Raw genomic sequence first — 24,861 nt, 5'->3', positions numbered from 1 at the left:
ATCCATTACTGCATAGAATTGGATTCCAGACTAATTTGATTTTACACAAACTCATGAAGACCCAGTGCTGGATCACGCGTTGACTTGGTATGGGCCGGATCCAATGCCCTGTCAAAGCAGGAGGAGCTAATCGAAGTTGATGAATACTATTCATCAAAGTAGTAGTAAAGTTTTCTGACTTTATTTCTTTTTAATAATCTAAGGTATAAAGAGAAGAAGATTTCTCTAAGAAACCAAGTAAAACTTCAGACCAAATATGGCTTGAATTCCTATAAAGTTATCATTCGTTATTGAAGGATTGGATATGGATTGAGGCTCGCGTGAATGGTCCAGCGGTAGCGTCTCTCATCGGTGACCCTTAAGGTCTCAAGTTCAAGTCTACACTCCGCTTGGTTCCTCCGCGTACTTATCGCGTTCGGGTCGGGTTGGGACGCCGGACCCGGGTCGCAGGGAATTAATCGGACCCCGGCCTGTAAGGATTGACCCGAACATCTCTGTGTCGACAAAAAAAAAAAAGAAGGATATGGATTGAATATTGTAGTCACCAATGTATTGATATCGATTAGACTATTGTCACTTTTTTTTTTTTGACATAGGATTGGTGCTTTTTCTTCGTCAATAGTCAAATGTATTTAAAGGCTTGAATGTTACGGACAAAGTTTGGATCCATGTAACCGAACTAAATATAACAAACCAATGCATGTTGTTGGATCGAACGATACAAAAGATACTAATTAATCAGTTTTTGAAATTAAAAATATTCCAAAAAAATATAGAAAGAAAGAATGGGGCGTTAGAAGTCTAATGATTGGATTAAACCGAAAACACAACAGCCCTTCGTCTTCTTTTCTACCTCTCATACACCACCAAGCTTGATTGATTAGCCAATTTCAGCGAGAGAGAATCCACAGTGGCGGCGGTATCTTTTTGTGCAACGGATTTGGAACATAATGGCTTCTAAAACTTCCATCTCGCAAGTCAAATATAGCCATGTCATGAGGCCCATCCGGGTAAGCAAATTCGCAATAGTCATCGCTGTAATATATGGAGTTTGGTTGACATCCCACCACCACCTCAGATGCCAAAACTGACATGGATTGATTGTCGCCTAAGAATATGGAATCATCTCCTAAGTTCTTCACCTCCTCCCTTCGTCCATCCCTTATTTGTATCTTGTAAACTTTAAGCTTTCCAGTTGAAGGTGCCTCATTTGAAGTTGAAGGCGCCTCAGTTGATAGAAGTCTATTAACCATCAACAATTCTCCGCAGGAAGATTCGACCAAATAGGCTCCGGCTTGAGCCATAGTTGCCTCCTCTTCCTGCTGGCTCTTTACCCTCCATCGTGCAACCGTCCCTATTCTTCTAGAGGTAGTGTCCACAGAAACGATTCGACCAGGCATCACCCAGTTGTAGCGGTTCACAACGCACATTCTTCCTTCGAAATAAATTACGTCGCTTGCACGAAAGTCGGATTTGACAACTTTGCCAACTGGCACAGGGGTCCAAGCTTTGTGACCAGCTTTCAGGAATGCTAAGTCATTCATGCCACCATATATTGCCACAGCCTCATAACCATCAGGATTTCTTAGAGGGTCCGCCGACAAAGCAACCTTCCTAACATAATACTCAGGCTCGTACTCGTCCTCGTCCTCGGGCTTAAAATTTTTGACAAGGGGAGGGAGATTAATTTGCTTACCAGAGAAAGGATTGTAGAGAGTGATGGCCAAATCATCCATGGCAAAAGCCAGCCACCCGTGGGATGAACCGCAACATCTTCTGTTGTATGGTACTGGCAATTCCACGCCAGTATTTTTGCCTTGAGTAACGCTGTAAAGGCTACGACTTTTGGTGCTACCATCTCTTGCCGGAATCATCAACATTGGGACTTTGCTACAACACGCCTTGTAGGTGTTTTGCGCCGTGGCTACCCAAAGCCAATGCTTACACACAGAGCCAAAGCGTACATAGTCGACAGGATAAATCAACTTGTTGATAATTGAATCCAGGAGAAGCTCAGGAAGCCATGCCCAATCTGCTTCTTTTGCCGCCATGGCTGGTTTTCTATGTAAGCTTGGTGTCTAATTAATTAGTTTGATGCACAAGACAAATTTTCAAAGAAGAAGAAAGGAAATCACCCAACTTGGCGGGTTGCTAAATATGTAGCATTAGTTAATCAGCCCTGTGCGCCCATTATTTCCTTTTTTTTTTTTTTTTGGTCTTCAGCAACAAAGTTTTTTTTTTTTTGAGTAAATTGTGCGCCCATTATAGTAAGGTTAATTCTTTATGCACAATATAGTAATTTTTTGACACTTGCAACTACAATACGTCAATACCTAGGAAACCTTTAAAACTTCTGTTTTCCGAAGCAAAATATTCACTTTCTATTTCTAATTACTTTTCTTGCCGCATTGAGCTACAATATCATTCTAAAATTTGTTACGAGAAACAACATATTTCTCAATCTTACCCCAAAAGAGAATTACTAGCGTACAAAAAATTGTCGTCAATGAAAGAGGAATAATATAGCTGAGTTTAATATGAATCAATGGAAGCGAATAAAGTATTGGATGAACTTACCGACGTTGAAGTGCTTAGAACACGGACGGACTGTTGAAAAAAAATCTAAGAGCAAGACATGATCATTCTGTTCAATTATCCTCTTCCAATCAACAATAAGATTCCAATGGTAGATTCAAGGGAAGGGCTAAATCCACGCTTCTCGTGCTAAATCCACATCTCATGCACTCATTAGACAACAATATCCTTATTTATTAAGTTTATTTGCTGCTTCTTGTAGTTTCAAGAAACATATATTGACAAAGGAAAAAAAAAAAGAAGGGGAAAAATGTTTACATTATAGAATATTTTCAAACATTTTACAAGCGCTTAAGAATATTAATTTTTAATTTGGCAACCCAAAATTTTCAATTATGAATGTAAATACATTCCAAATCCATAAAATGAAAATCTTGCCAATGTTTAAGGCGGAACATACAACCATAATGACTTCTTCATACTAATATATGTCGTTGGACTATGCATAAATTAGTATTAAAAACAGTACTACAAAACAAAGGTCGTAGGCTAATAAAAGGAAAGAAAAATCTTAAGCAACTTCAAAGAAACATAAATTTTGAAATAAAATAAGCAAGAAAATAATTTTTTTTTACAAAACTAACATAAAGATTATGATATATATATATATATATATATATATATATATTTGTTCTTTAGAAACGTATTGATGTTTTGATAATTTAAATGCCATATAAAGTTTGGGTTTAATGTATAAAGTTAAGGACATCAGCATTTGATAAATATGTAAGCTGTGGATTTAGTTCGTAGGTGTGTGGATTTAGCTCCTTTATTTAGAGATTAGGAGTTAAGATATTTAGAGAAAGTCATATGTGTCATACAGATAACCATTTTCAGCATTATAATATTGAGTATATCTTTTATACACTGACGGTATATATACTAATGGATCTAAATGCATGCCGATGCCATGTATGTAAGATTTCGTGTTTAAATTCAAATTGCAATAAATGACATAGATATAAACCTGTTAGTGTATATATTGACAGTATAAAAAAGATTAATCCTACATTATTTACTTAAAATCTAGTACAGTTGAATGCCGCCATGTTAAATCTCCCTACCTAGTACATGAGAATTCAAAGATGACTTCAACCTGCTTTTAGGTACCTTTTTTTTCAGTATGGCAACATTGCCCAACACTGCTGGGCAACTTTTATCTTTATGTCAACAACAAAAATCCAACACAACACAGACAATCCGTTAATTACTTTGGGAACTAAACAACACCCGCTTAAAATTCTGTGCTATGTATCACTTTCACAAAACATGTTTAGATAAATGAATATAGCAGATTATGTTTGATTAGGTAATAAACCAAGGAATTCTGTTCTTCAGATGATTAAACAGTATTAACAGTAATTTTGTGACTGTCGTTTGGAAAAGTCATAGAAAATTTGAAAACCATTTCAACCATAAGACCCAAAACCATGCTAAGAACGTAAGATGCTAAATTGTAAATCATCTGCACTTACGCTGTCACATTACAAAATCTTTCATCATAACCCCAGAGGACTGTCATGCGAAAATATCATTCAATGTCTAGAGAGGACTATTATAAATTGGATAAACAAAATACTACCTCTAGCAGTCCCCAAGATAAAACAGAACTATATTGAACTTTCTTTGCATTTCAACGAACATTCATCATAATTTATTATCTAGAATTAAGTAAAATTTCAGGTAAAAACTGTAAAAGGCAACAAATAAAGCAAAACTCTTTCCCCAATCCCATGCCGCAGAAGAATTGTGATTAATTTCTAACTGTCGAGGTGTATAAACATATATAACAACTCAATTGTCCAAAAGAAGATAACTTCTACAGCCGATATATGGAAACGAAAATTGTGCAGAAGCTTCAACCAATGAAAGGAAAAGCAGCAAAGCAGCAAAGCAGCAAAGCAGCAGCTGATCACTTCTTCAAAACCCCCTGCTTCTTATCAGAATCTGCTGCCTTTCTCTTGTCCTTTCTTTCCCTCTTCTTCAATGCAGTCATGCGGGCTTTCAGAATGGTCGCATATGAAGCTTGGAAACGCTGGTGATCTTTTTGCCCAACCTAAGATGCCCCATGCATAAATGTAAAGATCAGTCTGGAAGACAAAGTTGTAACACTTTGACCAAAATGACAAAATATCTGAACAAGTAACAAAGGAACAATTACCCAGCAAGTCGTATAAAAAAAAATTCATTTATCAGTGCAAGTAATTAACTCAACTGCACATTTAGCAAGCATAAGTACTAGGATTGGAGTAAAAGGACATGAGAAAAACTTCTCCAGTGTGTTTCCATCAGTAGTCATGCTTATTAGTACTTGTTCTAATGCCCATTCTTGTTTATGGGAGTTGCCAGGATATTCTGATTTCCATAGATGCAGAGTTATCAGGCTTCTCCACTTTACATGATCCACTCAAACGCTTAAGGATGCATCACAATGATTTGTCAGCCCTTTCTTTTCTCTTCAACTATGTTCTCTAACCATACACTGCTAAACTATTCCCTTGAGAAGGGAAAAATGGAAACCCAACATAATCATCTGCTGCTTCAAGTAGAAAAGAAATATGCCAGCCCTACTACAGTTAAAGCTACCAAAGCTGGAACAACTCAGAAGTCCTCCAAACCTCTACTACTTTATAAGCAGATATTTCTCAAATAAAGCCAATCCCATTGCGTCCTTTTATCTATGACTTTTGGCCTACTTAATCTGATGTCCAACTGCTTTGAACATCACCTTTGCCTGCTTCCTGTCCTTAGTTTGTCTTCTAAACCTTGCCAAGAATGACTATGATGGCCAACAAAGAGTAAGCATGAACATAACATCATATGGCAGCCAAAAATGCTTCTTTTATAATTTTGCCTCGCTTTCCATTGACTTAAGCTCCAGCATGTATCTAAACCAAAAACAATCCCAAACAGAATGTTACATCAAACATGTTTTCTGATGCAATTATCAAAGCTACCCCATTTCAGACTTGACAAATCCACCTTTGATATTGTGATTCCAAGACAGAAAAGATTATTAACTCATTCTCCTTAAAGCATCATCTTTCCCAAAGTGCTAGTTAGTTGCATTACTTTCTTGAGAGACCATAGAGCGAGAAACTCAGACAATGGCTAGCAGCTTAACTAGTTGTATATTTCCACTTTTTATATTTTTGGGTGCACAAACTCTCTAGTATCAAATTCGTAGTAGGGCTATAACCAACCCATTTTTCAATTATAGCAGTCAGCAACTTTCAATAAAAAATGTGTCTTCTTATTCAATTTTCCCTTCTTATTCCTTGAGACAATTATGGGAAGAAGACTCGAGGCCCACCAATCAAACCCCACAAAAAGTAAGAGCAAGAAAAAACAACAAATAAATCAAAATTTGAAATTAAAACAGGTAAAAGTAACTGTGCTTACCAAAGTAGATATAGTCTTTTTTCCATCTGTAGCTCGAATAAGACACTTGTACTCAATTTTCTCCCCAGCTGTCTTCATCTTATTCCTTTGGAGCTTAGACTTGTCAGAGGCTGTAAATTCAATGTGCATCAAAAGATTAGAACAGCATGCTACAAAACAATTATACATGAAACCAAACGTGAGAAGACCAGGAAAGACTAAACCAAGATATTGGCAAAGAAAGGAGTAGTATCAGGCAAAACAAAAGGTTAAGAAAACAAAAAGGACATACAGTATTTAAGTGTCACCCAGACAGAACCCTTTTCCGTGCTTCGCTCAAACATGTTGGTGAGTTCATTAAGAAATGGGTCTGGTTGTAGACGGACCTGAAAGGAACCAATCAACAATGCATCAGTTAAAAGGGATTAGATACAGAACAAGGATTCAGACTATAAGAAAAGAGTCACACTTAAAAGCTTCTAATAGCTACAAATGAACCATGAATGCACAGTATTTGGTACACAAACAATTAAAACAATGAAAGAAAAACATCACATACACAACTCTTTGACATTCTTCACAACCACACATGGAGAAAGTGGAAATGCTACAATTAACTGTATCAAGCACATATACACCATGAAAACTTAAGGGAAAACAAAAAACAGATCTTGTACTAAACTTATATAGCATTCCAACATATTGAGCCTTATACTTGTCAACTGGCTTTGAATTATGCATCAGTTGCTCTTTCGAATTGCATATTCATGATTTGTGGCATTAATAGTTTCTTTGTCAAAGAAATAAGACCAGAATATGGAACTTAAGTAATATCATAATTGTCAGCATATTACATGCCAAACATACCTTGGAAATGTTATTTGGTTGACTAGCTCCTGATGACATCCTGGACAAATGCAAAAAAGTAGCCACATATATCCATGTGAGAGCAGATAAAATGGGCCAAATGAACACTAACTTCAAAATGCCTAAATTAAAAAATTCCAAGGAAAAACATCTTAACATATGAAAGTAATGATAATCATTGTGTCTCAGTCAATTTGCATGTTTTCTGCATGCTAGAATCATTATGATCTTGTCCATTGTATCTACAAGTTGAAAACTTCCTCGGAACAGAGACTTTTGTAAGCTCTAATGCGGATACATGCCAAGAAACCTAATTGCAGGTTCTATCAACCAGTAATAGGTTATAATGTAATGGTTGGTATCTTTGCTCGAAAAAAAGGGGGGAAAAAGAGAAAAAGAAGCAGAAAAAAAAAACTAAGAGTACAATAACAGAAGTTAAAAGAACATTATCCAATAAAATTTCAGAACCATTCAAGTTTCCAAGAAATGTCGAGGATGTACAGTATGAAAATTAAAATCAAGTAGCTCAAAATTTGGGCTTTGAACCATACCAAAATCACAATAGCTTTCAGATTAACAACAAAGAATTTCTGAAAACTAGAATACATAAAAGACCGTTGCTAAAAAATCTACCAGATTTTAATTCATATACAGAAATCAGAACACAATTAAACCCCCTAATTTCTTCCAAACAAACAAAAACCGGCAGAAGTAAATAAAAAAGAATACACCCCACAAATATTTTAATTAACAATTCATACTTATCGCATCTAAGATAACATAATTGAATTAGAAAATTTTAACAAATAGAAAAGGTAACTGAGAAAGAAGCAATCTAGGGCGTGGCCGCAAATTGTGCAAAACAGAATGAAGATACTGAGATAAAAGTAACAGGAGCACTAACAGTATTAATTTAGCTTGTCAGAGGAAAAAACAGAGACGCAAACCTGAAAATCTCAGTAGCCGCGACGGCGGAAGGAGTGTGAATGCCAGTCGGAGGTCGGCAGGAGTCTCAGGCAGCCGTGGCGTCGAGGGACTGTTGGGTCGGAGCAGAAATTTTTTAGAAGGTTTTAAGCATACTCCGCACCGTGGGTCCGTTATGGACAAAATGGTCACCGATTGATTGGGCGGGTCAACGGGTTAAGCTGGCGGGTTATTCATAGGAATACTGCCGTAAACTTTATAAATATACATTTTTGTCCTCCAACTTAAGGGCGTTTGTACTTCCGTATTAATGGAAAGCTAGCATTCTTTATTGTGATTATTTTTCTCGACTGTAAGCGATCCTATTAGTTGAATAGGTGCGTTGGATTAGCTGTTTTTAAGGGTGTTTTTGAAAAATTTTACTATAGCAGTGTAAATGAAAAAATTTTATTCTAAAATTTTTTTGAAGTATTTTATATATTGTATGAATGAGATGTTTTTTAAGTTATTGTGTATTACTGTAATATTATATTTAAAAAACTTGTTTTTGAAAAAATAGCCAATCCAAACGGAGACTATCCTTTTTCTTGTTTTATGTGCAATTACTTTTCTTTGTATAAGTATTTTAAACGCTCAAAAAGTATGGCTTAAGAAAATTTAGGTAAAGAAATAAGAATATAAGCGTGAAAATCAAGTTGAAATTGTTGACATGAAAAACTATACAAAATATGATGTAAGTTGAAATGCATGACTTATAATTTAAAGATGTTGTAGAACCATTATAAGCATTAGGAGAGGGCAAAAAAACCCATCAATCTGAAATCTGTGAGATCCGATCCGATTTATATCGAAATTTAGGATCCGATCCGATTTCTATCGGAGCATATGAGGGTCGGGTATCCGTAATATTCGGATATGGATACGAATCATAAAAATAAAAACTCGCATGTACCCAATCCAAGGGTATATTTAGAGGTGGCAATTTGTCCCAAGTCCCAATGGGTTACCCATGCCCATAGGGACTTTGGGCGGGGTATTGGAATTTGATATTGGGTTTAAAATGGGACAAATTCCAATTGTACCCATTAATTGATGAAAAATTTTGGGAAATACTTGGGTATCCATTGGGCTCAAATAGCAAGAGCTCTGTTTGGATTAGCTATTTTTTGGATTTTTTGAAATATTTTATTGTTGCAGTGTATATGAAAAATTTTTACTATAAAATTTTTTTGAAATATTTGATATACTAATATGGAAGAGATATTTTTTGAATTATTGTATATTACTGTAATATTGTATTTGAAAATTTTGTTTTTTGAAAATATAGCTTATCCAAACGGAGTCTTAGATTCAAAAATTATCTTTAACAATTTTTATAGTCATACCAGCGAATATAATCTAGCAGTCTTCCTAGTCATTATCCACAAGAATTTCCAGCACTTCAGTCAGTTTAGACCGGTCATCCTTGGACAATGATGAGGATAAATATTCAACACCCTAAGTGCCTTGGCCATCTTGATATATGTTGGAATATAGCTGTATTATATCTATCTTTTTCTTTATTTGTTAATCCAATTTTTGTTGAGAATCCTGAGTATAAAGCACTTGCATGTTTATTTAATAAAACTAAAAGAAATTTAATAAATAAAAAATATTAAAGTTATATAAAAAATAAAAAATGAATTAAAAGGAAAAAATATATATAGAAAATAGATTTGGGTATTAGGCGGGATCAATCTAAACCCATCCCAAAGTGATCCCGCCCAAGTTAGTCCCAAAACATATATGGGTAAGATTGGGCCCAAACCCATATGATTCGGTTCCATCTTAAACCCAAGCAAATCCTGCCCGCCCATTTTGCCACCTCCAGGTATATTATACAAATATTAAAAAATATAGGAGCAATTTTATAATTTTCTTAAGTTATTAACCCTAAGGCTTAGTTTGGGAGTTTATGAAGGAAGAGAAAAGAAAAGAAAAGATAGCTTAGGAAAGAAAGGAAAAAAGGGGAAAAGATGCATATTTCGTTTGGGAGTTTAATGAAAGAAAGGAAAAGAAATATCTTTCTCTTATTTGAGAGTTGGAGAGATATGGAAAGAAAGGATTTTATGAGAATACAACTTTACATATTTGCCCTTTCAATTTGTAAATCAAAGTCCAAAAATTAGCTTTCTTGTTCCCATAAATAGAATATTTGGACAAGACAAATTTCTAAAACAATTGCATATGCATTCCCACAAGGTGAATAATAAAACAAATTTCTTGCTGGACTTCGATTCTCTTGCATGCATGTAAATCGTCTCAAGTCATTGTAGTATCTTTTAGGTATTCTTGATATATGATTTTGATATTGACCGGAAATGCCTAGTAAGTTATATATTTAACATAAATTAAATATTTTTTAAAAAAGAAATATCCCATAAAGTACCAACTCTTTATGGCTTTTTTCTATTACATGAGCCAAGTACCAGGTTTTTATGGGCATTTTATTCTGAATCATTTAATTTATGTTAAATACATAAATATTTGCAAATAAATTCAAAAGCCGTTACACAAATATTTTTACGAAAGGAAAACTAGCATGTTTTGTATTTAACATAAATGAAGTATTTGAAAGTAAAAAAAAAATTGTCCATAACATACCAATTCTTTACGAGTTTCTTCCATTATATGAATAAAGTACTAGCTATTTATGAGCATTTTACTTTGAATCATTTAATTTATATTAAATACATAAATGTTTATACGTGAAATTCAAAAAGTGTTACACTAATATTATTACGAAATGGGAACTAGTAGGTTTTGTATTTAACCTAAATTAAATACATGAAAGTAAAAAAAGAAATTACTCACTTTTTACTAGCTCTTTACAGGTTTCTTCTATTATATAAATAAAGTACTAGCTATTTATAGGCATTTTACTCTGAATCACATAATTTATGTTAAATACATAAATGTTTGTAAGTAAAATTTAAAAAGTGATATACTAATATTTTTACAAAAGGAAAACTAGTAGGTGTTGTATTTAACATAACTTAAATACGTGAAAGTAAAAAAAAAAAAAAATTGCCCATAACATATCAGCTCTTTATGGGTTTCCTCTATTACACGAACAAAATAATAGCTATTTATGATCATTTTATTCTGAATCATTTAATTTATATTAAATATACAAATGGTTGTAAGTAAAATTCAAAAAGTATTAAACTCATATTTTTACGAAAGGGAAACTGATAGGTTTTGTATTAAACATAAATTAATTATGTGAAAGTAATACTTGCAGGTAATTTAATTAGTTTATTTAGTTACTTAATTAAATGCATCCATTTCATAAACCCTAAACTCGAAATTTTAAGTATTACCTAACAATATGCCTAATTAGCTCAGCAGTCTCCCAATCACCACCCTTGCTCTTACGTTGGCTGCGAATGTGGGATAAGATGTACGAAAAAATTGAATGGATGGTGTATTTTGTTTGGCACCAGAAGAAGCTAGGGTAGAAAGAGATTAAGAGGGATTGAGAGGAAATGAGTTTTTAGGCCCCTGATGAAGTTCTTAGCATCGGGGAGTAGGTAGACTTCTAGATATGCTAAAAAACTCATTTTCTAAATGAGTTTTTTTTTATTAATAAACGCATTTCGGAAATAGGTTTTTAGGCCAAAAAACGAATTCATGATATGAGACTTTTTCAAAATAGCACATTTAACTAATGCGTTATTTAACCATTTTTCCCTATTTAAATAAATTTATAAAAATTAAAATAACATATTTGAAAATTGCGTTTTTATGTGGAAGAACGCATACCTTGGTACGTTTTTCACCCTTTGGAAAGAAACTCAAAAATCGCCACCCTTTGGAAAGTTAATTTAAAAACTCCCTCTTTTTGGGAATTACTCTGCCATCCTGATGAGATCTTATTTAGCTTTATCAGCTGCTCAACTGTCTTATTATTTAGCTTTAGTTTGCTAAGTTGAAACTCAGGTTTACCACTTGCTAAGCTGAAACATTAGTGATAAACTCAGTAGCAACCAATTGTCGCTTCCTTTGTTGAATGTCATATTCTCCATCGACTTTATTTTGTTCCTTTTCCATCTAAAAATGTTTGTATTAGAACACTAAATTTACGAATGAATAGATAATTAAAAAACAGATTTTATTTATTTGCAAAGGTTATGGAGTCATTATCAAATACAATGTTAAAATTCTAAATATCAATATAAAAAGAAATATTTTCTAATAGTAATGTTTTTAAAGCGTTGACATAATTTACAGTAAGTAATAAAAATAATGCAACATCCTAATAAATAAAAATGTTTTTAAATGAAGATACTGAGATATAAATATCATTTTGTCTACTCAGACTTTATTGAAAAATTCTTCATGCTCTAAATTAAGTTGATCAAGCATTTGATTTTTCATGTCTTCATTTTGGTCTCAGCCAGGGACACCTCTATGACTATAAATAGAACTGCTATAGCCTAGAAGATTTACTGATATCAACTAACGTAACAAAATATGATTTATTCTATTGTCATATCACCATCATCTTATTAGACCTAATTTTGTTTTTGACGATCAGCCACCATTCAAAATAATACTTCTAGTATCATCATCTTTTTAATCATTTCAAAGAAAGATGCATTATTACAATAAAAAGAGGCTAACATATTGTTTATGAACTCTAGATGGATCATTTTACAATTTGAATCTTACATAGGCAAATAAACAAAAAGATTGTATGCATTCAAATTTCATATTTATTTATCACCACTAAAGCTGTCATGTACCATAACCACGCAAGATATAATCACAAATCAATAATATAAAAATCAAGAGTTCACTGACAAGAATTTTATGACAGAAAATGAACAAAAAATTTAGAATATAAACAATAAGAATCTACACAAAAAGAATACTTTTTTCACAATTTTCTAGAGAAGACTGAGCAAAGAAAGATAGAGAGATTGAGTTAAAGAAATAGCTTTTATTTGGTGAATTATGGGTGAAGAACGGAAGAAAGCCAAGTTTTCTCAACTTGCTGGAAGTATTGAAAGTACAGGACACAGGACCGAGAAAGCTTTGCAGTACTTTTAGAAATCAATTTTAGAATATATTGAGAATAATGAATTTTTGCATCAGCTTTTAAAGGACAAACTTGTCATATTAAAAATATCTTTTGGCACCCAACAAGTTTCCATCCTTTTCTTCCCACTTTTGGAAGGAAAAATGTTCAACAATTGGCGGGAGACCTTTTTCCGTTCATTTCACTTCTCTTCTCTTCTGTCTTGTTAAACTCCCAAATGAAAGAAATGACCGTCCTTTCTCTCTGAATACTTTCTTTTTTGTCCTTTTCTCTCTATCCAAATGAAGCCTAAAACCTAAGTGAATCCATCGATTTCATTTCACTTTTCGAAACTTTCTCTCTGTACTCTTCAGCCAACAGCCGACACTCACTCTTTTCTCTCCTAGTCTCCTTCTCTTCAATTTTTGTTTCACCTCAACTTGAGCTCAAAGAAAGCTGCACAAAATTCTCAAAACTCAAACCTCAAGAAATTTGTTTTGAAAAGAGACCTTTACCTGCAGAAGATTCAACAGCGACCTTCGATTCCTCAAACCTCAAGCAAAAGCTGTAAAATGCCTGTCCTTCATCTGCAAGTTTTTTTTTTTTTTTTTTTTGAGAAAACATGTTCTGGGTCTGGATTGAATTCTACTCCAGTAGCTTGATCATTTTGTTCGTTGGTTTTTTATTTTTTCTGTTGAAAGGTTGAAAATTTTGATGGTGTTTTTGCTAATTTTACTCCGCGGAATTAGCGTCGCCAATTCACTTGCGAGCTCTTTTTTGTCTTATGAGTGGTTCGATCTTGGTTTAATTCTACTCTAGTAGCTCGAGTTCTTTCATTTCTGATACTTTTTCATTGAAAATTTGAAAACTTTGATTGTATTCTGCTATTCTGATTTCATTGTTTTATTAGATTTTTTGCACGAATTTCTTGTTATTTATAAAATTTCTAGATGTCTAAGATGACACAGAAAAAGGCTCGAGAGCTTTTGCCTACGCCAGGCTTGAGAGCTTATGCTGCCTTTTTATTCTAACTTCTATCTGAGACACCCCCTCCATACCTCCAGTATTACTTTTTTTTTTTTTTTTTTACTTTAATGTGTAAGAATAAATGCTTCAAGCATGTTTGTTTATTTGTTTAGGAGGGACTATTAACGTTGGCCCTTTAGCATAGGACTGAATTATTGCTTCAGGGATGTAGAAGTTTGTTGAAATTGGTGAAATTTGCATATTTAATTCTGTTATATCTTGGTTTTTCACCCTTTTTGAACTCTTAACTTATATTAAGTCATGACTAGTATTGAAGCAGGATGTGTAATCCTGATTTGTTAGGATTGTGAAGGGCCATGCATTTGGTGCCCAAAGAATTTCTTAAACCTAGGATATCTTTGGATTCAATGCTATGTTCTTCGTAAGCTGTCCTTTTTTTCATTGATCTTAGGGGCGGGTACCTTATGATCCATTCCTTTTCTTTGGAAACTTGAGGACAAGCGTAGCTGATTAGGGTAAAAAAAAATAATAACCTGATATATTAGGATTGATTCAACCATTTTCTGCTCGGGCGGATATCCGACTTGTGTCCACCAAGCATTCAAGAAAATATTTTGATAACTACAAATAATGGCCTTAAACATAACAAGTATGCAGGGTTCTAATAATGGATATATACTTTGTAAATAGCTCAAACACGTGCAATTTGGCCACTTTAATTTATGTAAGCTTAAACAAGAGCACTAACAAAACTTTTCTGTCAGAAAGAAAAATATTCCAAACTACACAATAGATTAATTTTTCTTATTATCTTATAAATGCAGCTCTCTTGTCTTTCTTCACAATCCACCAATTCCAATTCCTACGTGCCCAGACAAAAGAAAGGGAGAGCACCAAGAAAGTAAGCTGCATTGCTGAAACCAGTCAATACGACAAAAAGAGCAAATTTACTTTTGTTTAAAGTCTCTAAATTTTATTCCACGCTTATCAAATAAGATCAATATTGTGGACAGTCTCAACTAAATTATAGACAATCATCACTTACATTTACTACAAATTCAATGGTTTGTACGCCAAAACAAATTCTTTTACTCGAGAACTTTTTGACTTATGATGCATAATTTTCAAATAAAACATGCAATTATAATTCTTGACACCTTAATATATTATTCCACCCATTTTTAAGTTCCTAGAATAGAAGAAATGAATCCATTATCTAATATGAAGTCCCATGTGATTCTCTCCTTCGTACCAATTGTCACAATAATGGTGACTGAGAAGTGGAGATGTTCATCAATCTTTTGCATCCATTATCATCCAAATTCAAGAAAGAAGAAAAGATGCCCTGCCATGATCATGGAGTGACTGGAAAAAATTAAAAGTACTGTGATTCAACACTCAAGAGATCATTTAAAAGTACTGATGCTTTAAAACTAAACCCTGCAACACTCAAGAGATCATTCTTGATCACGTTGTAATGGAAGTAGTACTTTCTAGCATGTAACACCAAGAATAATCACTTTATTTTTGAGCTATAAATTTGTCTAGACATGAACTCGATTATCATGAATGTAGATAAGAAAGGGCGATCAAAGAAAAAATAAAACCATAATTTATCGAGATGGAGTAAGACATTTGGATGTTCCGCAACCCAGAGATGCTTATGAAGATCAAAGGTGGTAAGAATTAGCAGTATTTTGTGATTTTTGGGAATATATTAAAATCAAAGCTTATTAAATTTATTCGTTCAGATTACTTGTAAATGAATTAATTTGTTAATTAGGTTATTGCAAAGCTTTAGTTCAACCCGTCCAATTAATTAAGAAAAGGGCAAGCTTCAGTTGAGTTCAAGCTCCACAAAATTATGCATCGAGTTTTGGAGAAACGAATGTACCATTCATTCTGGTCAATTCCAAAAAAAAAAAAATGAAAAAAGGGAGCAAATGTGCTTTTTTTCTGTCCGTTGTCTCAAAAGTTCAATGCACACTTAGTAAAGACGTCAATACTGCAGTTTAGAGACAATGATCACATAAATTAAGCTCAATTTAATCTTTGTACACCCAAATAATCCTTTTGTTACTCTCAGTAATTTCAACTTATGTCGCAGAATATTCTTCATAGATCTACATCTTTTTTTGGGTTCCTAATATATGGGACATTAATTCATTAGCTAATACTAAATCATATGTGATTTCCTCAATCGGTACCATTTTCACAAGAAAGCTCGCTAACAAGTAGGCAAACGATAATTAAGATAATAAGAACAGTTCTGATTATGTTGGAATAATTCATCATCACCAATCCTTTCATCCATAAACGTCAAGAACACTAAAAAGACAAAAAGAAAAAGAGAGAGAGAGAAAAGATGCCCTGCCCTGATTATGTAGTGACCAGACAAAATTAAAAGCACTAGTGTACTTCAACATTAATTCGTCATCATTGCCCATTGCAGAGTACTTTTTGTCTTTGAAATGCTCTTTTTATCAGTAAAATCTAATGCCAAAACTTAACCCTGCAACACTCAAGAGATCATTCCTAACAATAATGCCACAAGGAATGCCCACTTTTTTTTAGAGTATAAATTAGTCTAAAACTTGAGCCTCGATTATCACAAGTAAATTAAAGAAAGGCTGATCATAGTGCGATGGACGACAGGAAATTAAAGATGGCGGACCTCGTGGTGGACGAGACCTTGCGTGCTGAGATGGCGGCCGACCCCGTGTTCGATATGCTCTCCGGCGAAAGATTTCGTAAGATGAAAGAAGGTAAGAAGTTTTTATTTTTATTTTTATTTTTGGTGCTTTGTTAGAGTATTATAAATGAAAGCTTCATAAATTTATTCATTCAGCTGACCTGTAAATTTTCGTTAGTCTATACCGCATCCGACCATAACCTTGTGCTCTTATATATTATTTTTTTGGCCTTTGGAGAGTGAGAAATGGAATAGAAACCTGGGCCCCACCTTTCTTTAATTAGATAGACTCAGCCATACTCTTTAGGCCGGAATACAAATCATTTTAGCGTTCATAAATTATTCTTGCATAAGATATTATTATTATAAAGAGTAATGAATTAGTACACAGAAATTTGTGCATCTTTCTAGGAGTTTCGTGTCAATGCGTAAAATTTTAAACTTATATCCGAGTTCTAACTCAATCGTGAGATGGTACTGTGTGACAAAAGATATATGTCCTAACTCACAACTAAAAGGCTAATTACTTTGAGCACAATTCTAGAAATACCAATAATTTTGTCTCATTCCCTATTTTGATTTTTATTTCAATTCTTTTTTCTTTTTCTTCTTTTTATTCCTTGGGTGGAGATGAACAATCATTGCCTTTGATTTCTTTATAGTTCTTCTAATTTGACAACTTTTTGTTAACTCATAAAAAAAATATACTTTATTTTCTAAATTTGGTTTTATCTGTCTTGCGTTCCATGTTGGTAATTTTGACTAGCATAAATTAGTAGTTTCCTAGGAGAGGACAATATGCTTGGCTGTTATTCCTTACGAAAAGAATTCCATAGGGCCTGCGCAAGCAGAGTTTTGCAAAATTTGAGGCTATTTTTCCCCTCTTTTCTTCTTTTTTTTTTTTTTAGCTCACCCTATTCTTGCATATTGGTAGTTCAATTGGATCCCACGAAATTGGGGGAAGGGGATCAACAAATTACGATCCCAAAACTCTACAGAGCAGCAATGGAAGGAAATTGGGAAAAAGCTTGTCGCCAATTTGATGACAATCAAGATGCAAAGACAGCAAAAATCTCCAACCTCGGCATGACAGCCCTTCATGTGGCAGCTAGCTGTGGCCAGTCGGAGTTTGTGCAGAAGCTTGTGAAGGATTTAGATAACGAGCAGCTTGAAGCTAGAGACCAACTTGGCCGAACTGCTCTTCATCACGTGGCCTTAGCTGCAGATGTGGACGCTGCCAAAGCAATGGTGACCAACAACCCAATTTTGCCTTACCTGGGGGATATGAATAGACTTACCCCCCTCTTCTATGCTGCTAAATGGCGACATCCATCAGAAAGAAAGAAAATGGTGGAATATCTCTACCAAGTTAGTCGGGACGAAAGTTTGCCTCGTGAGGGCAGAGATCTTTGCAATGCCTTCACGGATGCTTCAGCTCCGGATCTCATTGTGGCAATCACTGCTTCGGGGTCATATGGTAAGCCTGGCCACCGTACAGATATGCTCTGTATATACGTGTGTGGCAATCTTATGAAGTTATTGTGCAAAATTTCTAATTCATAACAACATTTTTTTTTAAAAACCCTTCAATTTTTAATTAGAGGAGAAAATGTAGGTTAGTTTCCGGACATGGGGTGGTGGCGCTTCCTGCCCCCATTTCCATCCTTGCCTCTAAGATAACAAAAACTTTTTGAAAAAGCTCAATTGCCTCTATAAAATTCTTTTAAACCAAAGAATCTAAAATGATCGTAGATTTCTTTTACAGATACTACTTTGTGTATCCTTGAGAGACATCCGGAGTTAGCTCTTAAAAAAAATCCCGAAGGAACGTCCATACTTCATGTACTTGCAATGAAGCCTAAGGCATTCCGGAGTGGACATGAACTTTCTCCATTGATATCCTGGATCTATGATTGTAAGTACTCCTTTTTCGAATCTTCATCCTTAGAATTTCTGGTTCGCTTAAGGTATATTCTGCATATGATATTTCATTTTGCTTAGACAGTGTGTCTATATATACAATATACTATACATTTATATATTTACACACACACTCTTAACTCTCAAGTATATGCTTTCTTAAGTAAAATTTGCGATGTAAAAGCTGGTTCTTTCATTTCCAACTCATTACTGTAGTGCAGGATTTCCTTGTAGCTGAAATTCATTAGTTCCAATTTTGTGATTTTATTCTAATTCTCCGTTAATCTTTAGTGGTACCAGTTGACGACGAGGATTCAACAAATCGATGCTCAGAAGCTTCATTCTTTAAATATATGGGCAAGTTCATTAAAGGTTTGGAAATTTTGTGTCTACTTTATCTCCGTTTATTAATCTAATTCGAATATTAGTTCATTATACTCCTAATTTGGATGGCTAAAATGTTTGTTTAGGGTTAATTACATCTACATCCGTGAGGTTTTAACCAAATTGCGAAATCTATCCTATGAATTGACCATATTACAGTCAAACCCCTTAAATGACAAAACATTTGCCAAATGCCCCCTTCACGTTAATTACAGTTAAAAATAATGCTTGGATCAGTACAAATGCATATCTGAAAGCCCCAAAATGCTCTTTTATAAATTGAGTTAATTACATTAACCTTCCTTAAGGTCTATCCAAATTATGTTTACCTCCCCTAATATTTGTCCAATGGATAAAACAAACCTCATAATTTGTCCAAATTAGTCCAAAACTTTAAAATGAATAACTTCTATTAAATAAGAGTAAATCTTTTTTACACTGTTAGTGTAAATTTATTTTACACTAGTGGTCCATGATATTGTGCCACCTCACCAATAGAAGTTGTACTCCTAAGGATGGCAACGGATGTGGGTGCCCGCGGGGGGCCATTGGGGCGGGGGCGGGGGGGAATTTTTCCCCCCGTTTAGAAACAGGCCGGGGGGGCTGGGGTATACTCCCCCACCCCACCCCCGCCCCGCCACCCATTTGAAATATATATATATGTACATAATTATATATATAATGATATTATCAATTATACTACTAATTATACATATCTATTAATAAAAATTATTAATTATTTATACTAAATTAATTAATACATTTATGTTAAATTTCTAACTACACTTAATACAATAACACTTTTTTCTAAAAAAAATATATAATAATAATTTAGTGATTGTATTTGTATCAAAAGTGAAAACTTGATTATTTTAGTTATATTTGTTTTATCATATTAGATTGTCTTCAAATAACCTTTGTTTAATTATTTTTATGAGTTTTAATTGTGAAGTTACAATGAATAATAATTTGGCGATGTGTTGATATTTTAGTACTTGATTATTTGCTCAAATATAATTATAATAAAATCATATAATAAAATTTTTTTAACTCCACCAGTGCCCCCGCGGGGGAAGCGGGGTGGGGCGGGGGTTGGGGGAGGTGTCCCCCGCCCCATTGCCACCCCTATGTACTCCCTTATAACTGGTTGACTATCTTATCAAAATTATTTAATTGAATAACATAATCCTTAAACAAAAAATAGAATTCTGTGACATCTCAAACAATTTCGTCTCCTCCTTCACTTTGTTGTCTCAACCATCTCACTACCACTACATTTTTGCTCTTCCCAAACACCCAATAGGCTTGAACCAATGTCCTTTTGCAATCAAAATATGCCCAATAAAACCTCCCATTAAATTTGGACTAAATTGGAGTTTCGAATTGGATGTAAAGAAAGAAAATTTTCCTTTATGTCGACATGGATTTGAGGTTTGGATTGGAAAATGTGATTTTGATTTCAAGCTATGTAAAATATATTCCAAAGAATTTGGGTGTAAAGAAACCTGATAGATGGATCTAAAAAATCAAAATTGAAATGCTAAGGTTCTTGAAATACTTCCCAAGCCCCTCTTTTTTAAGTGAAAGGTCTTGAATTCAAAATCTTCTACTTACAATTCCTTTCACCTTATCACCTAATCCAACCCTCCTCCCAATTCTTCCCAACTTAATGTATAACAATCCATCAATGTAAACAAATTTGATAGGCCTGCCAATCATGGTCAATAGACATCCATCGACGTAAATAGCCATTTTCGATTGCTTTAGGAGAGTTAACTTGCCCCCTATTTTTCTGAAATTTGGAGGAGATTAGGATTTTGTAATTGAACGTGAAAAAGAAAAAAAAATTTGGTGATTACGTTGTGTTCAAATTGGTAGAAATGATTTGGTCAATCTTTTTTCTTCTAACCATTCTTTTGTCTCACCATAGATTGCAATTAATGTAACGAAAATTCTGATCATATGGCATCAGAAACAATACTTTTTTGCTTTTTGGTGTAGTTTCTTTAGTCATCACTGTTAGATTTTTACATAAAAGCCCTTTTCCCATGTCATTGTGCAAATAATCAAACTCTAGTTTTTGAAAAAAAAGAATTAATTAATTTTAAATCCATATTTAGGCATTCAATTTTAAGGTTCTATACAAAGCCAATCATTTAAATCTACATTAAAGGTCTAACAAAGACACTTATCTGGGATTTTATTGAATTTTATGTTATGGGTAGAAAATCATATAACACAGCTAAATTTTATTATCATGCACCAAATTATATGTTTAAATAAAATGGATGATTTTTGTATAAGAAAAGTGGTTGGAGGCTGTTGTAACTGCTGAAATAAGCCATAGGCAAAAATGTTCTCACTTTTTTTTATTTTAAATGTTGGTTGCTTAGTAGTTAGTAACCGAATGTTTTCTTTTAATTTGGGCATTATTTTGTCTATCATATTAAGTAATTAAAGAATAAAAAGGAAGCAGTGAAAAAAAAGAGGAAACGGAAAAGTTGCGGGGGCGATGGGGTGGTTGTACTGGTGGCGAGAAACAGGAGATTTACTCGATTTAAACATTTTTTTTTCAAATTTCTAACTTCATGCATTGAATACTCAAGCCTGTAATTTTTTTTTAATATTCTCGAGTTTAATTTTTATTTTGCAATTAATGAATACTTAGTTCAATGAAGCCGATCGAACACTTTTTGATCAAATCTCATGTTTGGATCGAACATTCTTAGACCATTATTCTTAAAATAATTTTCCAAAGAATCTTCAATACAAATGTAAAACTTGTGCTTGCTTATGTTACTTGTCTTGTCTTTTCTACTTGCCTCAGGAATAAGACAGATGACTGAAACAAAGCAAAGCCACGTGCGTGCAGTTAGGCTTGTAAAGTATGTATGTAAAGGGTTACAAGAAAGAGGGAAAGAGAAAGTGCAAGAGAAAGAGAAAGAGAAAGAGCAAGAGAAAAGGAAAGGGAAAGACAAAGCGCAAGAGAAAGGGAAAGGGAAAGAGAACGAGCAAGAGGAAGGGAAAGAGCAAGAGAAAGGGAAAGAGAAAGAGGAAGGGCAAGAGAAAGCGCAAGAGAAAGAGGGAGAGAACGGGAAAGAGGGAGAGAAAGAGGAAGGGAAAGCGCAAGAGAAAGGCAAAGAGAAAACGCAAGAGAAAGAGCAAGGGAAAGAGAACGAGCAAGAGAAAGGGAAAGAGAAAGAGGAAGGGAAAGAGAAAGCGCAAGAGAAAGAGAAAGAGAACGGGAAAGAGGGAGAGAAAGAGGAAGGGAAAGCGCAAGAGAAAGGCAAAGAGAAAACGCAAGAGAAAGAGCAAGGGAAAGAGAACGAGCAAGAGAAAGGGAAAGAGAAAGAGAAAGGGAAAGAGGAAGGGAAAGAGGAAGAGAAAGAAATGGACTTTGTTACGGATTTCTTCATCCCTAAGGATAGCACTGCAATCTTGCACTTAGCGGTGGAGCATGGAGTATTTGAACTTGTAGAAAAGTGTCTAAAAGCTTTTCCTGATCTAATTTGGTATGTAGACAAACCCCCCAAAAGTGTGCCGTGGCGTCATGCTCATTATACAAGCACAGTCCAAGGAAGTTTGTTGTGGAATGATGCTACTCAACATGAACATGCAAGCACATCCACCGTAAAATTGTATCATCATGGTACTGAATATGCAGACACAACCTCTGGACATTGGAAGTGGCATGAGGGTCAATATGCGGACACACCCAGCCGCACCGGGCGTTTGTTGTTGCATGTAGCTATTGAGCATCGCCGAGTGGAGATATTTAATTACTTGACTACTTTGATTGGAAAAAATACTAAGGCGTATGCCGATTTAAAACTTGAAGGGAATAACAATTCTCTTCATTTGGCAGCAAATTTGGCTCCTACACCTCAACTCCAAGCTGTCCCGGGTCCTGCATTTCAGATGCAGCGAGAATTCCAATGGTTTAGGGTAAGTAATGCAATGTTTTTGTAATTCTATCTCAAAACCGTCTGCAAGATGCTCTTTACTTTCCATATAAGATGCATGTGTACTTAGACATACCCCTTTAACTTTTAGGTACCCATCACATTTCTAAATAGTTTTGGATTTTTTTTTTGGGTCACGCTTTTAGTAATACACCTATTTTGATCCATGTTTTAGAGTGATGCTTGTCTCAATGAACCCACTGAATTTTCAAATAAAGGGACAAGTCGTGTTTCCTCAAAATAAAATGTGGCATCAAAAAGTATGATAGCTGACCAAAACTTTAAGTTAGCATCATAGTCATAATTTTTGCATTTTGGTTTATGATGGTAGTTTTTCTACAAAATTAATTCCCAAGTATTAGCAAACGAAGTGCTTCAACCTAGACAAGTCCTTTGATTAACTGCATGCAGGCTGTAGAAGAATTAGTTTATGATGAGTTAAAGACGGTAAAGAACTTAGCCGACAAAACACCTCGAGAATTATTCTTCAATGAGCACAAAGATTTGCTAAAGGATGCAAAGGAATGGATGAAGGATACATCAAACTCGTGCATGGTCGTAGCTACTTTGGTCGCAACAGTTGCATTTGCTGCTATGATCACCGTACCGGGTGGCAATAATAGTAACACGGGCGTCCCTATTCTGGCCAGGACAAAACTTTTTGTGGCATTTTCCGTATCAAACGCATTGTCCATGGTATCCTCCGCTGTTTCGCTGCTCATGTTCCTCTCAATTCAAACATCTAGATATACAGAAGGGGATTTTCTGGATTCACTTCCCAAGAAATTGCTTCGAGGTCTACTTTCCTTGTTCATTGCTATAGCCACAATGATGATATCTTTCGGTACAGCAATTGGATTGTCACTTCAGACGAGGCTCAACTGGAGTTACATTCCCATCACAATCATTGCTTGTGTCCCTGTTATCATTTTCACCTGGTTGCAGCTTCCTTTGCTTTTGCAAGCGATCAGAGTCGAATCTGGACCTGGCATTTTTCAGGGACAAAGGGATCGCAAGATTTGGTTTATCAAGAAAATTGGCCGCAGCCTTTTGGCATATGACAGGGTTTGACCTCATTCCGCAATTTGCTGCAAATTAGTTCACCATTAGATGGCTTTCCCAAGATTTGTCTGCTTGATTACATTGTATTTCTTTTACTCTTTAATACCAACGATTGGTATACACTCCCCATAAAATAAGCAGCAGAGTGTGCACCACACACACACACATATATATATATATATATTTATATATTTATATAATGTAATTGATTCCTAGGTAATCCATGTGTGCTTAAACATAGTACGACTATTATATATTATAGTTTCAATATGTATCCTTTTAGGTGGTTGTTTAATGTTGATTAACTAAATTTTAGATATAGGTACTTGACATTCAAAAAAAATGTTAGATACACCATGTGTAGTACCTGGTTAATTACAAATAGTATATTATAGAAAGATTTTATGATCCATTTTGGATATCATTTCCTCAAGGTTTATTATCTCTTACTAAAGATTATAGTTTGAATTTTAAATACTTTAACAATATTTAATTTAAGGGTCAATAATACTTGCTTCATAATTTAACGATGAATTTTACTTGTGATATCTAAAAGAAACTATCGAATCTTCCCATATTATAATATTACTAGTGTTTTCACCCGTGCTATGCACGGGATTATATTTCAAATTCAAATAATATTGTATATATATATATTATGGTATAGAATAATAAATATATATATACTAAAAATTTTAAAAAAGTGATGCTTAATATTTTGAAAAAAATTTAATCTCTAATGTTTTACATGATAAAAGAATTGTTAGCGCATTTAAAGAGATGGTTAGGTTGGGTGGTAAGGTGAGAAGAGTTTTTTTTTTAAAAAGTCAATTTATCAATATCCAACAAAACATATTATGTTATACCCATATATCAATACTTATAATATAAAAATTTAAATTATAACCAATTTATTTTCTTCCAATTTTAGAAAAAAAAATCTTTCTCCTATTTTGTGCCCCTATAATTGTTGACTGCATTTAGATTAGCATTTTTCATAAACTTTAACGTATATTTAAAAAAAA

General features: G+C 34.1%; 4 protein-coding genes across 4 annotated transcripts; 2 read left to right on the top strand and 2 right to left on the bottom strand.

Moving 5' to 3' along the window:
• Window positions 1-797: 797 nt before the first annotated feature.
• LOC140016008 (F-box protein At2g17036-like) lies at window positions 798-2,051 on the bottom strand. The gene has a single exon (XM_072068861.1). The coding sequence runs from the start codon at window positions 2,049-2,051 to the stop codon at window positions 891-893; it is 1,161 nt and encodes a 386-aa protein (XP_071924962.1). The 3' UTR covers window positions 798-890.
• A 2,264-nt stretch (window positions 2,052-4,315) lies between these two features.
• On the bottom strand, window positions 4,316-7,971 carry LOC113712040 (signal recognition particle 14 kDa protein). Its single transcript, XM_027235315.2, has 5 exons — window positions 7,791-7,971; window positions 6,844-6,883; window positions 6,269-6,362; window positions 5,998-6,107; window positions 4,316-4,651 (listed from the first exon to the last, which is right to left on the bottom strand). The coding sequence occupies exons 2-5, from the start codon at window positions 6,880-6,882 to the stop codon at window positions 4,508-4,510; spliced, it is 387 nt and encodes a 128-aa protein (XP_027091116.2). The 5' UTR covers window position 6,883; window positions 7,791-7,971; the 3' UTR covers window positions 4,316-4,507.
• An 8,477-nt stretch (window positions 7,972-16,448) lies between these two features.
• LOC140016007 (uncharacterized) lies at window positions 16,449-18,071 on the top strand. Its single transcript, XM_072068860.1, has 2 exons — window positions 16,449-16,581; window positions 17,443-18,071. Exons 1-2 carry the CDS (start codon window positions 16,461-16,463, stop codon window positions 18,069-18,071), a joined length of 750 nt encoding a protein of 249 aa, XP_071924961.1. The 5' UTR covers window positions 16,449-16,460.
• A 217-nt stretch (window positions 18,072-18,288) lies between these two features.
• On the top strand, window positions 18,289-24,077 carry LOC113711222 (uncharacterized). Its single transcript, XM_072068886.1, has 4 exons — window positions 18,289-18,423; window positions 18,720-18,800; window positions 21,640-22,757; window positions 23,186-24,077. The coding sequence occupies exons 1-4, from the start codon at window positions 18,360-18,362 to the stop codon at window positions 23,843-23,845; spliced, it is 1,923 nt and encodes a 640-aa protein (XP_071924987.1). The 5' UTR covers window positions 18,289-18,359; the 3' UTR covers window positions 23,846-24,077.
• The last annotated feature ends 784 nt before the right edge of the window (window positions 24,078-24,861 follow it).

The sequence above is a fragment of the Coffea arabica genome, chromosome 10c (assembly GCF_036785885.1).
Source record: "Coffea arabica cultivar ET-39 chromosome 10c, Coffea Arabica ET-39 HiFi, whole genome shotgun sequence".
NCBI lineage: Eukaryota > Viridiplantae > Streptophyta > Magnoliopsida > Gentianales > Rubiaceae > Coffea > Coffea arabica.
The sequence above is the reverse complement of the archived record's forward strand: the minus strand, read 5'-3'. Positions and strand labels throughout refer to the sequence as shown.